The 13188-nt window shown below is 41.9% G+C and overlaps 1 protein-coding gene across 5 annotated transcripts in view; it reads right to left on the bottom strand.

Annotated features, from left to right (window-relative positions):
• Positions 1-13188, bottom strand: part of UBR4 (ubiquitin protein ligase E3 component n-recognin 4) — a 132806-nt gene that overhangs the window by 115531 nt on the left and 4087 nt on the right. For all 5 annotated transcript variants that reach the window (XM_072828086.1, XM_072828088.1, XM_072828090.1 and 2 more), the window contains exons 2-11: positions 9609-9706; positions 8088-8191; positions 6956-7085; positions 6701-6840; positions 6096-6198; positions 5838-5979; positions 5545-5669; positions 2406-2530; positions 1853-1912; positions 1575-1765 (exon numbers count right to left, since the gene is read on the bottom strand). In XM_072828086.1, coding sequence (XP_072684187.1) covers positions 1575-1765; positions 1853-1912; positions 2406-2530; positions 5545-5669; positions 5838-5979; positions 6096-6198; positions 6701-6840; positions 6956-7085; positions 8088-8191; positions 9609-9706 — 1218 coding nt within the window. The remainder of the gene's footprint in view (positions 1-1574; positions 1766-1852; positions 1913-2405; positions 2531-5544; positions 5670-5837; positions 5980-6095; positions 6199-6700; positions 6841-6955; positions 7086-8087; positions 8192-9608; positions 9707-13188) is intronic.

Genomic DNA, 13188 nt, shown 5'->3' with positions numbered 1-13188 from the left:
TCAACTCACCACGACAAAGACAGAATTCTACATTTCTTCCCTTTCCGGCCACCCAAGATACTCCTAAGCCAGTGTCTCCGGCCTCCATAAATTACACAACCCAGTTGTTCATGTCAAAAAATTCTGATGTCGGGCAGCCCCGGTGGCGCAGCGGTTTAGCGCTGCCTGCAGCCCGGGGTGTGATCCTGGAGACCCGGGATCGAGTCCCACATCAGGCTTGTTGCATGGAGCCTGCTTCTCCCTCTGCCTGTGTCTCTGCCTCTCTCTCTCTCTCTCTCTCTCTCTCTGGGTCTCTATAAATAAATAAAATCTTAAAAAAAAAATTCCGATGTCATATTGTTCACACTTAATATGCAAGCCATCAGCAAATCCTGTCAGCTGTACCTTCCAAACACATACATGCTGCTTTGACCTTTTCTCTCTGCCTTTCCCACCAATACCCTATTCCAAGTGCCTTCATCTCTTGTTTGGAATAATGCATCATCTTCCCAACTACTCTTCCTCCTTCCCACCTTATACACTGCAGTCTATTCTCTTCACAGCAGCTAGGTTCTCAGGTCACTAATAACTAACAGATTAGATCACTCTCCTTGGGAAAACCCTCTAACACACAGATTATACTTTGCCCTAGGAGATTTGGCCCCTAGCTACCTCTATAACCTAACTTTCTACCACTCTCCCTCCTGGAGGGCTCCACTTTAGCCACACTGACCTTACTGATTCCTAAAAATACCAATCATACCCCCACCTCCAAACCTAAACAATTCTACCCCCAAAATTTGCATGGCTCACTCTGTCACCTCACATGTATTCTCTACATCTTGTCCTTAAAGCCCATTCCTCACCATCCTAATTAAAATAACAGCCTCTATGACTCTCTAGCCCCTTGTTCTGGCTTATTTTTCTTCACAACACTCATATGAAAATCTATCATGAACCTATTAATTTGTTTACTGTTGCTCCAGTTAGAAATAATTTCCATAGAAGCACAGATATTGAATACTTTCACATCTTCAATGCCTGGAAAGAACCCAGTACATGGTAGGAACTGAATGAATAAATAATATCCAGAAATGCCTAGACTTAGAAAATAAAACCTTGAGCCACATGGAAGTCCTATCTCTAACTCCTCTCCAAGCAAGCAGGGCTCATTGTCCAGACTTTGTCAAAATGGTAGCAAATGTTTTAGGAAGCAAGCCCAGAGGACCTGATTGAATCCTCTTTATTGGTTGAACATGCAAGTGAGTAATGAACTGTAACTCATACCAGCCCATCTTACAAAAGTACCCTTTTTTTTTTTTTTGAACCTCATAAAAACCCTAGAATGTACATTACACAGACACTTTCCCCCTCTTAGAGGTAAGCAAACAAGCTTGGAAAGAATGAACAATATGTCCAAAATCACAAGGCTATGATATAGAGATAGGAGACTGTGATCATCACTTTAGTTAAATTCAATCAGGTATGGAGATAAATTGTTCTACTGATGTGAAGATGAGAGGGGTTACCCTAGCTCCCCATCAATATAAAATGGCAAAGACCCAAAACAAAACATGAATCAAGGAGACACATACCCTTTCCCAGGTCCCAGTTTAGGAGAGCCCACTCCCTCTTTTGTACGAGAAAGGATGTCTCTAACTCGGAGTGCAGCCAGAGGGTCTTTCTCTTTCCCCTTATCAGCCAAGGCAGTAGGACTGAGGTTCAATATGAGGAACAGGCTGTTTAACAAACACCAGGCACCCAGCAATTGGAAGTTCTGATAATGCTGTTGAAAAAGCATGAAAGTAATGTATAAACACACGGATCTTAGAACTATGAGACAGGGAATGGAACAGAGAGACCTACTTCTCACCTCTCCACCAGCCCGACGGGAATTGCTGATTGCTTGTCCAATCATGTCGTAGATTTCAAGCTGTCCAACAACAAACACAAAAATCTGAGCAAGCTGAGTACTTCATTACAAAAGCTAATCCCCATAATTAATTTCGCTCAAAGAATTAAATATCCTTAAAGCACTTTCTAAAGATATGATTCCATCACACTTTCCTTGACCTTCATAGCTCAAGGGTCACCTTCTCAAAGATGTCCACTCCACACAATCTAAAGCAACACACTCAGGCCCACATCAGATCGTGGTGTATCACATGGACTTGTCTTACACACTCATCATTCTCTGAGACTATCTCATGCACTGCAGGTCTTGCTAAAAGTGCACTGACACACACACACAGCAAGCCTTCAAGTATACATGCAGACTGAGTGACTCATCTTTCACAAGAACTGCTACCCAAGGGGATGGGTATGGAGAGTACTCCATGTCCTTTTCTCGACCTGGGAAGAGTGGACCTGGCACTATCTCCTCACTGAATGATGGGAGGCCCCCAGAACAAGGAGGCACGGCTTACACATTTCTGGACAATCGTAGCTGCATCACTCTCATAGTCTTCTTCTTTGGAGCTTGTGGACCCTGTCCGTACTTGCTGGGCACTACCCACATGCAGGATGGCCATGCAAGTTGCCACACTCACACCTGGGGGGGGGAATAAAAGAAAGATGCACAGATTCCAATCATGGCACAGTCCCAGGAGTCCACCAAAATAGAAATAGAAAACATAACCCACCCTGAAGCCATTCCATGATTTGACAACTGAGAATAATATCCACAAGAGCAAGACTAGACAATGTTACCATCAGGTCCAGCAATCATAAAAACCTGCTCACAAATACTTACTGTAGCTTTATTCCTAACTGCCACAATTGGAAGCAACTGAGATGCCTTCAATAGGTGGACGTACCACAAACTATGGCACACCCATACAAGGAATATTATTCAGCACTTTAAAAAAGTAAGCAATCAAGTCACAAAAAATCAGGGAAGAAACTTAAATGCACACTCCACAAGGAAGAAGCCAGTCTGAAAAGGCAACATACTATATAATTGATTCCAACTTTAGGGCATTCTGGAAAAATTAAAACTCCAAAAACAGTAAAAAGATCAGTGGTTCCCAGGAGGTGAAAGTAGGAAAGAGGGATTACGAGGTGGAGTACAGGAGTGGTGAAACTATTCTGTGTCATAGTGACGATTAACACAGGATGCTATACATTTGTCAAAACCCACAGAACTGTCTAACACAGAGAAAATCCTGATTAAGCAATGGACTTCACAAATCATAATAATGTATCAAATACTGAGTTCGTCAATTTTAACAAATGCACCATGTTAATACAACATATGAAATAAAGGGGCGCCTGAGTAGCTCAGTGGTTGAGTGCCTGCATTTGGCTCAGGTCGTGATCCCGTGGTCCTGGATCAAGTCCCACAGTAGACTCCCTGTGGGGAGCCTGCTTCTCCCTCTACCTATGTCTCTGCCTTTCTCTCTCTTTCTCATGAATAAATAAGCAAAATCTTAAAAATGAAAAAAATCTGAACAATACGGAAACGGGGTACTGGGGAGAGAAGGTAGATGGAAATTCTGTATGACCTGCTCGACTTCTCTCTAAACCTAAAACTGCTTTAAAAATAAAACCTATTGGGGCACCAGGGTGGCTCAGTGGTTGAGCATCTGCCTTTGGCTCAGGGCGTGATCCTGAGGTCCCAGGATCAAGTCCCGCACCAGGCTCCCCGCAGGGAGCCTGCTGCTTCTCCCTCTGCCTATGTCTCTGCCTCTCTCTTTGTCTCTCATGAATAAATTTAAAAATCTTTTAAAAAAATAAAATAAAATAAAACCTATTAACTTTAAAACATCACAAGACGTCTTTCCATTTTTTCAAGACCATGGGGAAATACATTTCACATTCGGTGTTCCTCAAAGATACCAAGGCCAAATCCCTGTCTTTACATCAAATCCCAGGCCATCAAATTTCAACAAGCCAAATCTGGGATCTTCAATCCAACTAAAAAATGTTAAGGACTCTGTAACCAATACTAAGTACACTGAGGGCCACATGATGCTCAAAGAAATTCCCTAAAAATTGAAACAACCCCAACTTAAAACTGCAAAGATCAAAAGCAGAGGACGAGGAAATAAGCACCAGAAGTGAGCTGGGGGAGAACACATTTTCACACATACCTTTAGCTTTCTCTTCCTACCACTACTACCCTAGCTCACGTTCTTATCATGTCTCACTTGAACGACTACAAAAAATTCTCCTAACAGAGAATTCTCCTGCCTCCAAATCTCCCCACACCAAAATATCCTGCAAGTTGCTGCTTTGATATAGGTCAGAATCTGCAGTGGTTTCTCCTGTCATAGGACATGGTCCAAATGACTTAGACTGCATTTCTGAGACCCCTGTGATTGTTTCCTTTCTCTCTGGTTGCAGGATACCCACTAAACACATATCTTCTCCCTTCACCACCCCCCCCACACACACACTTACTATGTTCCCCCAAACTATAGTATACTTTGAGTCCTGCTTCTGCCTCTGCCTCAGGATAGCCAAGTTGCAATCCTACCTGCCCTACAGGTACATCAAAAGAACTCCTTCATTACTCCTGCTTTACCCAACTGAAGGCGCCTTCCTCTTTATATCCCTATTTGCATCCAGATGTTCAAATAAAGCTAGTGAAACAATGCAGGGAGATGACAAACCTCGGCAATTTCTTGGTGTTCCCAAGGTCAGGTTACTAAGGCTATACAAATCCTCATTCAGAGAACGAAGTAAACATCGGAAATTGTTATACCTTCCAAGACACACCAGGACTATAGTATTTAAAACCAAGGATCAGTGAATTGGATTAAAAAGTCACGGTCATCATAACGTAAAAGAGAGTAAACAGCAGCTGTCAGTCCCCACTTTCAAGGCAGCATGAGCAGCAGGAAGAAAGGGGACTTTGTGGGAGCATGAAGGATAACATCTCATGTACTTATAAACAGCACCTGTTCCGTGAAGGCTTCCTCAAACCTGCTCCCACAGCAAGACTCCATCCATCTCTCCCTTCTTTGTGCACCCAACTACACTAGCCTTCTGATGGCTTTTATCATCTCCTTTTTAAGATTTTTATTTATTTATTCATGAGAGAGACACAGAGAGAGAGGCAGAGACACAGGCAGAGGGGGAAGCAGGCTCCATGCAAGGAGCCCAATGTGGGACTTGATCCCTGGTCTCCAGGATCACGCTCCGAGCTAAAGGCAGACGCTCAACCGCTGAGCCACCCAGGTGTCCCTATCATCTTCTATTTTATATGATTCCATGTGGCCCTAACCGTTCTCGATGTAGGCTCCTTGAGGGCACAGATTACGTGTTATTTATCTCAATATCCAAACAGCACTTAGCGTTTTGCTTTTCCTAGTAAACATTTACTATCTGCGCATACTATGAAAATAAATATGCACATAACACACCACCAGCAGTGGTACAATTGGATAACTTACAAGATTCCTATGCAGACCTCATTTCACCTAGACGAGACTTTAGATGACCCTCAGGGACAAAGGCCCAAGTAACAGGGAGACAGCAGAGCACTCAGGAGGATCTCATGATTTTCTGAAAGTATACTTGTGCTTAACTGAAAAAATGAAATCAGACATCATAACCTCTCACCTGCATACAGACAACTTAGGCTGAGAACTGTCACATCCTGCAGACGAGAAGGATTGAGGGGTTCCAACACAGGCAGAGACAGAGTATCCAACGCCATGGTTACATCAATCACCAGTGAATGAAAACTAGAACATGAAGGAGAGGAGGTTAACCAAAGCATCTCTTTGAATCCCTTGCTTCTATAATATGATAATTAAAGAAAGTTGGCATGCCAAAAAAAAAAAAAAGACTAACCAGTTTCTCTTTTTGAGAGCAGCATTAGAAAAAAAAGCACACACCCTGGAGCACCTTACCCATTGCGAACAGCAGTGGCATCTGCTACTGTGGCCGGCATGATGAAGAAAGAATTGGCCGACACTGCATCCTGAAACCGATTGATGTAGCGCAGGAAATAGGGCAGGTTCAAACACACGCGCAGTAGCTTCTCTGAGCCACCTGCATTAATGACAGGGCTCAACTTTACCAACGGGCATCTGGCTGCTGCTTCTTTTCCACTTACGGAATTTTTGAAAGCAGAGAACCAGCTTTGTGACAATAATTAAGAGTCTTACCAAGCTCTTGAAGACTAGCCACATTCTGAGCTATAAACACATTCTTGGTTTTGATAGCAGAGGCTTGATCTGTGGATGACTGCTCATCATTTTCTCCTTCGGCCTAAAGAGAAACAAAGGATCTGAAAGGCCTATCATGATACTATCATCTGTCAACTGCTGCCCTGCATTTTGGAATCAAAACAAGTGCCCAAGAAGTTCTAAGGGGTACTCTGCAGACTCCCCAGTTAATGATGGGGGAAGGAAATCCCTCTCTAATGTTAGGGAAAACACAAGTTATTGTCCCAAGAGCAGGAGAAAAATATACAAAGATACATTCTACAACTAGTAGAGAGTGTGATGTCTTTCACAGAAAAGCACACGTGTTGTTTATATCTATTTATTTATATTGAGAAATTTTAGAAGAATGATCATCAGAATAGTATCAACAGTGGGCAGAAAGTTAGGGGAAGTTTTCCCCTTTTTTTGGATTGTATTTTTCTACTGGCTTTCTACCCTAGGCACATACATCATTCCACATCACAAATATAAGATACATGTTACTTTTTCTAGTATTATCTCTTAAAACTCCCATGGGATGAGGACACTTTGCTGGAGTAACTCACTGGAGTGTGTGGACCTCCAGGCGGTGATGCTACAGTTCTAGGGTTGAAAACTGATGTCAGCTGGTTCAAAAAATTCATCTGGACCTCCTTCTGCCTCAGTTCTGGGCTTACTGGTGAGGCCAGCTCTTTCTGGTCTTCCACTGCAAGTATAAAACCAACAACAGGAATGAGCATAGTGCCACTAGAAGGCAATGCAGGAAAACAGCTGGCCGGGGAAGCAGTCAGAGAACTAGGCCTGGCATAATAAACGCTCACCATCTGAGAGCGTCTTCACTGTCTGTGGCAGCTTGGCTGATTTCATCATTGCCGTGAACGTTATCATTTCAGTCCTGTCTAGTCGGCTACAGCCAGTACACAGGCCCTTGATGAGGAGAATCAAGTGTTTCTGAAAAGAAAATATATTCAATGGGACACCTGGGTGCCTCAGTGGTTCAGCGTCTCCCTTTGGCGTGATCCTAGAGTCCCGGGGTCGAGTCCCGTGTTGGGCTCTCTGCATGGACCCTGCTTCTCTTCCCTCTTCCCTTGTCTGTCTGTCTGTCTCTCTCTCTCTCTCTCTGTCTCTCATGAATAAATAAATAAAATCTTTAGAAAAACAAACAAAAAAAAAACCTAAAATCAAGTATATCTTTCAGAAGATACTACTCCCCTGGGACTTCAAACTGGCGTACAGCCAAATTTAGGTTCTTATCAAGAACTGAGACTGGGGAAAACAATAAAGCAGAGATCACATGCTGATGGTCCTCAGACCATGTCTGGCTTGCAAATGTGTCTTATTCTCACAGTGTTGCTCTTGGATTTTTATTTTTTTATTTGAAGTTATAGCTAACTTTTTAAAACATGGAAGGTTTAATATACAAAACTAGATTTCTTATCTCTCAATAATGCACAAGACACAGCAACTGAGTCTCTACCTCTACCTCTACCTGGCAACAATCAGCTGATGCCACACAATGATTGGCCCTTTGTAGCTGGGTCAGGCACCCTTTCCAACTGGCATACTTCACTCATTTTACGTTATTTGCCTGACCCATGGAAACATGGAAGTTTGCAATCTTTGCAAAAGCCTCTGCAGCCCTCTATACAAGAAGCTGGCAAACCACAGTTCCAATTCAGCCCACTGCCTGTTTTTGTAAATAAAGTTTACTGGACCACAGCTATGCTTGCTCATTTATGTATTGTCTGTGGCTGCTTTCATACTACAAAGGCAGATTTTAAAAAGAGAGAGACTGTTGCAACAGGGACTAATGGTCAGCAAATTGTTCACTATCTGGCCTGTTACAGGAAAAGTTCACCAACCCCTACCCTATGCCACCCTTCTCCATCATTCCACTAGTCTGTCACAGTCCTACCTTGAAATAAGGGCTGCAAATGAGCCCATCACTCTCACCTGGGACACAGCACAAGCCTCATCTGGATTCTCCAGACGCAGGAGAGAAAACTCGATCAGGACTTTACAGGCTGCTGCCACCGACTGAAGCTGGTTCCGGGGAACTAGGAAAGGAATGGACTTCAATTAACCTCAGACCACCACAGCTTGGTCAGCCTCATAGTCAGTATATCAAACCAGACAATTCCCAAGTGCCAGTGTCCAGCATTTCCAGAGCCATTCTATGACAATAATCATTCAGAACCAACAATCCAAGGGCCAAACAAAGGGATCCTGGCAGATAACTATCTACTACTTCTAGATCAACCTATCTTACATTTACTGGAAATTAATTATAATAGGAAATACATCACAGTAAGCACTGAGCACTTCAAATATATTATATTAACCCACTCAATCCTTAAACGACCATTTTGAAGTAGGTAGTATTATTATCCCCTCCCCCTCCTTTTCGCAACAGATCAGGAAATTACACCACGGAGAGCTTAAGTGACTTGCCCAAAGTCATACGGCTAGAATCAAATCCAGGAAGTCTGGCTCTAGAGTTCATGCACTAACTACTAGAATATACTACCTCTCCTTTTCCATAGGTTCTGAATACCTTTTACAAGGGGCTTCCTACACAAAACTTCTCAAAGTTAAAAGTAATTCCTCCACCAGCAGCCAATGCCTATAATAAACAGCACTGCACACAAAGGTTATCCAGCAACCCTATAGCTTCCCTTCATTTTACTTACTTAGCAAACTATTTAAGTTAACAAATTAGCATTATTCAGAATTCTCTGAGTTAGGATTTTTTTAAACAAATAAAAGTGCAAAAATTCAGAAATAGTAGAAAATAAGGGTAAAAAAATGTTTAAAAGATGGGGAACTGGGCAGCCCAGATGGCTCAGCGATTTAGCACTGCCTTCAGCCCGGGACGTGATCCTGGAAACCCAGGATCGAGTCCCACGTCAAGCTCCCTACATGGAGCCTGCTTCTTCCTCTGCCTGTGTCTCTGCCTCTCTGTCTCTGTGTCTCTCATGAATAAATAAATAAAATCTTAAAAAAAGATAGGGAACTGAAACTGAAATCCCTTGACATACCAGAGAATACAAAAGTAGAATTTACTTTCTCATCAAAACCAAATAAGGAATAACAGAGCTTTCATGAGTGGCCATGAACCCTAGGTCAGTATCCGCCCATTCCCCTCAAGCCTCAGGAATTAACACACTAATAATTACATGTGCATGTATGAAATCAATAAAATGCTTTTGATTAAGATGGTAAAGAAAATTAACTTAATGGGTTATGAAGCAAGTGTCCAAACCAAGTCCTTTTTAAATCCATCTTGGTTGGCCTAGGTAAATGGACTTCCAGAGCCTTATCAGACTGACAGTGGTCTGCCCTGCTGGGAGGACAGCTCAGGAGTGCTTAAATACAGACTTCATTCACAACCTGTTGAGACACCCCACAAAGAGGAGACCCAACCACCACCCCTCCAAGCCTTCAGAAAGGGAGTGACAAGAATGGAATACTCACTGAGGCTGCAAACTGTTGTAATATAGTGTGTGGAAAGTGCAACAAAAGAGGAGTAGAAGGGCTCATACTGCTTCTCGTGGTGCAGGATTTCGGATTCACTGCAAAGAAGATAATTCAGCTAGCATTTACTTAGTGCTTCCTATATGCCAGATACCCCATCCTTTTATAGGCATTACTATACTTAATCCTTACAACAGCCCCATTTGGGAGGCACTGTTATCATCCCTATATTCAAGATCAGGAAAGTGAACCTTAGCAAATTAAAAGTAAACACCTTGCTCAAGGTATCAGGCTTAGGGAGTGACAAAAGCTAATAGGCAGGGAACATTTTCAAACCCATTTAGAATTAAATAAGTACAAGTAAAAACATTACAGGATGCCTGTATTTTGTCCTGTATTACTGGTTGGCAAAGACCAAAAGCTAATAGTGTCAAGTGCTGACCAAAAGGGAGGAGACTGGAGCACTCAAAATACTGTTAGTGGGAATACAGGTCACAGAAATCCATTTTGAAGACCAAAGACCAGTCCACAATGCAAGAATCAATAACCTGGGGAGAAATCACCTGATCAGTGCTAAAACCCAAACTTCACCAAGTATCATCCCACTCCCAACCAAGACACAGCTAGATCACAACAAATTCAGGGGTTTTAATCACATCCCTTATCTTGAGCTGAGGATATTGCCCTCTTCTGTGAAAATCTAGAGCCCAACTAGATCTTAGAGATACACATTTATGTCCTTCTGTCAAATCATATGCTAATCCACAACCCATGAAACAAAATGACAATGTAAACAAAATAAAACAAAATGTATTTTATTAAAGGTAAAGAACAGGGAGCCTGAGTGGCTCAGTCCCTTGAGTGTCTGCTTTTGGCTCAGGTCGTGATCCCAGGGTCCTGAGGTTGAGTCTGCCTCAGGCTCCCTGCTCAAGGAGCAGGCTTCTCCCTCTTTCTCTGCCCTTCTCTCTCTCTCCCCCACCCCCGTCTCTCATGAATAAATAAATAAAATATTTTTAAAAGGGAGGGGGGGGACAGAGGGCTGTGGCTAAACAGTTTCCTTAGCGAATTAATTCTCCAACCAGAAGTATCAGCCTAGGAAGGGAAATGTACACAGTCAGGACTCTATTCACTTGCCAAATGAACACAAGAGCCAAAAAGACAAGTTCAACACTGGGGAGGTGCCAGTGTGAGTGATGAATCACCTCAAATAGCACTTAAGAGTCTGGCATTGCGAACACTTTGCTATGTGGGGATTTATCTAGGATAAACGGGGATTTAGCAAAGATCAGTTCCTTATCTCAGAGTAACTTTCACCAAGAAAAAATATTTATGGAGCATCTATGATGCGCAAGGGTCTTCCTGCCCACCAACGATCATTTCTATTTGTCAAATGGACAAAAAGGAGGAAACGAAAACCTTTTAAACACCAAGTAATGCTCAGTTTCTGGTGGCCAACACACTGGTCCAGGTCATATTCTACTCAGCAGAAAAATCTCTACTAAATCCCCTGCTTCTACCTCATATACTTAGTTGTTCCTTCATTCCATCCTTGTATTTTCTTAGTCATTGTTCTAAGGTTTTCCCACCCTGTAATTTGATATATTTCACTGAGTCATTTACTGTCTGTTTTATTTCAAAAGTTCAGAGCTGCTTATCCCCGTGTTTTTCAGCTGGACAGGCTTACTAGAATTAAGACAAAAACTGCCCACCCAGAGGATGAACCTACTCTGTTGCTTTCACTTCCATTCAGATAGTGAAATACATCCAATATGCAAGAATAAACTCATTTAATTGCCTGGTTCAATGAGGCCCCACTGTGATTTAACAAACCTTGGTTCTTGGTTCCTGCCCTAGAAATACACAACTGCCTTATTCCAATAAAGAAACAAGAATGCACTTTGAGGAAAGATGGACACTGGCATCCAAAAAAATGGAGCACTCTCAAACTGCACTTATAATTTGCTCAGGGCAACTAAGGATGAACCTGGGAAAATTAATTTGAAAAGACTTGAAGGAAAAAAAAAAAAAAAGAAAAGACTTGAAGGAGTAAGGAGACATGCGGATATGTGGCCCAAAGGACAATATCATATCTCTTGATTTTAAAGAAGCAAGCATGTATGAGTCACCTAATAAAGACTTGCTGCCACCCTCATTCCCCAAGAATCTGACAGACACCAAGATACCAGAAGACGCAAAGAAATAGAAAAAATGGGACAAAAGGCAAGAAGTTAGGTAGGAATGGGGAAGAATGAAGAACTGCAGGCAAATATAACAAAAAGAAAGGAAAATAAGACTTCTAGGTAAAAATACATCTCTCCTCTGGGCAGTCAAGCTATCTTCCTCAAACATCTGCTTCTTCTAACAAACATTCCAACCACACCACCACTGGGGCTAAAACACTGCTGAGAGACACAGAATTTTTCTAAAACGTTTATATTCCATACAAAATAAATGTGAGGCAGAGTACAAAGAGAAACAGCAGCTACAGTACAGCCAGGTCAGAGAAATCCAATTTGACATGTAAGTAAAAAAGAACTACCTCAAGTCTGGAAATATCTAGCCTTTTTTAAGGAAGAGGTGGAAATCCAAGAGGACAAAATAAAGACTACAGATTCACCTCCCTTCTCCCCCTCGATACTATTTACATCTCTTTTCTAAACTGTGGAAACTCCACAAACCCCTTTCCCTTCATCAGACTCATAAACCCCCAAGAACAGAATCTATTATGATTCCTTACAGCCAGGAAACAAGCAAGCATATTAAATATACTTAAAGAATAACAGCATTAAAAAATATATGCTGACTGAACATCTGCTGTGTCACAGAGTAATACACATGTAACCAAAGAACTAAAAGCTTTCAGATCCCCATACTCCTGACAAATCTGTGGTGAATGTGACACTAAGAAATTAACCAGCCATGAGGACTATTCTCACAGTTACACTCCATCACTTGGTGGCAGGCTTTTCTTCTTCCTGTAAATCAATCATGAATTTCTGTCCTGCAGCATGTAAATTCAGAAGACTGGCATTTGTGTATCCCATTCTCCCTTTTAAGATATTTAAGAAATAGATGAACACTATCTAATATGGATTTTGTAACAGCTTCCACCTTCCCAAGTAAGTCTCTCTGGCCTAAATTTTATTAAACACCTGGGAGGCAGAGACCGAAACAGACTTATCAGTAAGGAGGCCAGGACAGCCTAGGAAGGACTGGCTCATGGGAAAGGGGTTTTTTTGGTTTTTCTTTTTTCCTGTTTTAGTAATCTACAAAGAGTCAAAGTGTTCGATGACAATCATGATCACCAACCTATCTTACAAAGAGTTAAGAAAGGAATTCTGTATTTGATAGTACCTTAAAACGTAAGATTACATTCAGCAATTATACTAATTAATCCCAAATATGGCATGTGCTCCATTGAACTAGTTCTAGCTCCATTTCTGGTCTGGAAAAGTAGGGACACTGTAAAGATTTTCAATCTTTAATACTAGAAGACATGCTAGCAACAGGCAGTAAAAATAAAAATGAACATCTCTTTTAAGTAAACTCACATATGTTTTTCTTTTAAAAGTCAAAGGAC

Source organism: Canis lupus, chromosome 5 (assembly GCF_048164855.1).
Source record: "Canis lupus baileyi chromosome 5, mCanLup2.hap1, whole genome shotgun sequence".
Taxonomy (NCBI): Eukaryota; Metazoa; Chordata; class Mammalia; order Carnivora; family Canidae; genus Canis; species Canis lupus.
Note: the sequence above shows the minus strand (reverse complement) of the source record. Positions and strands in the feature narration are given on the sequence as shown.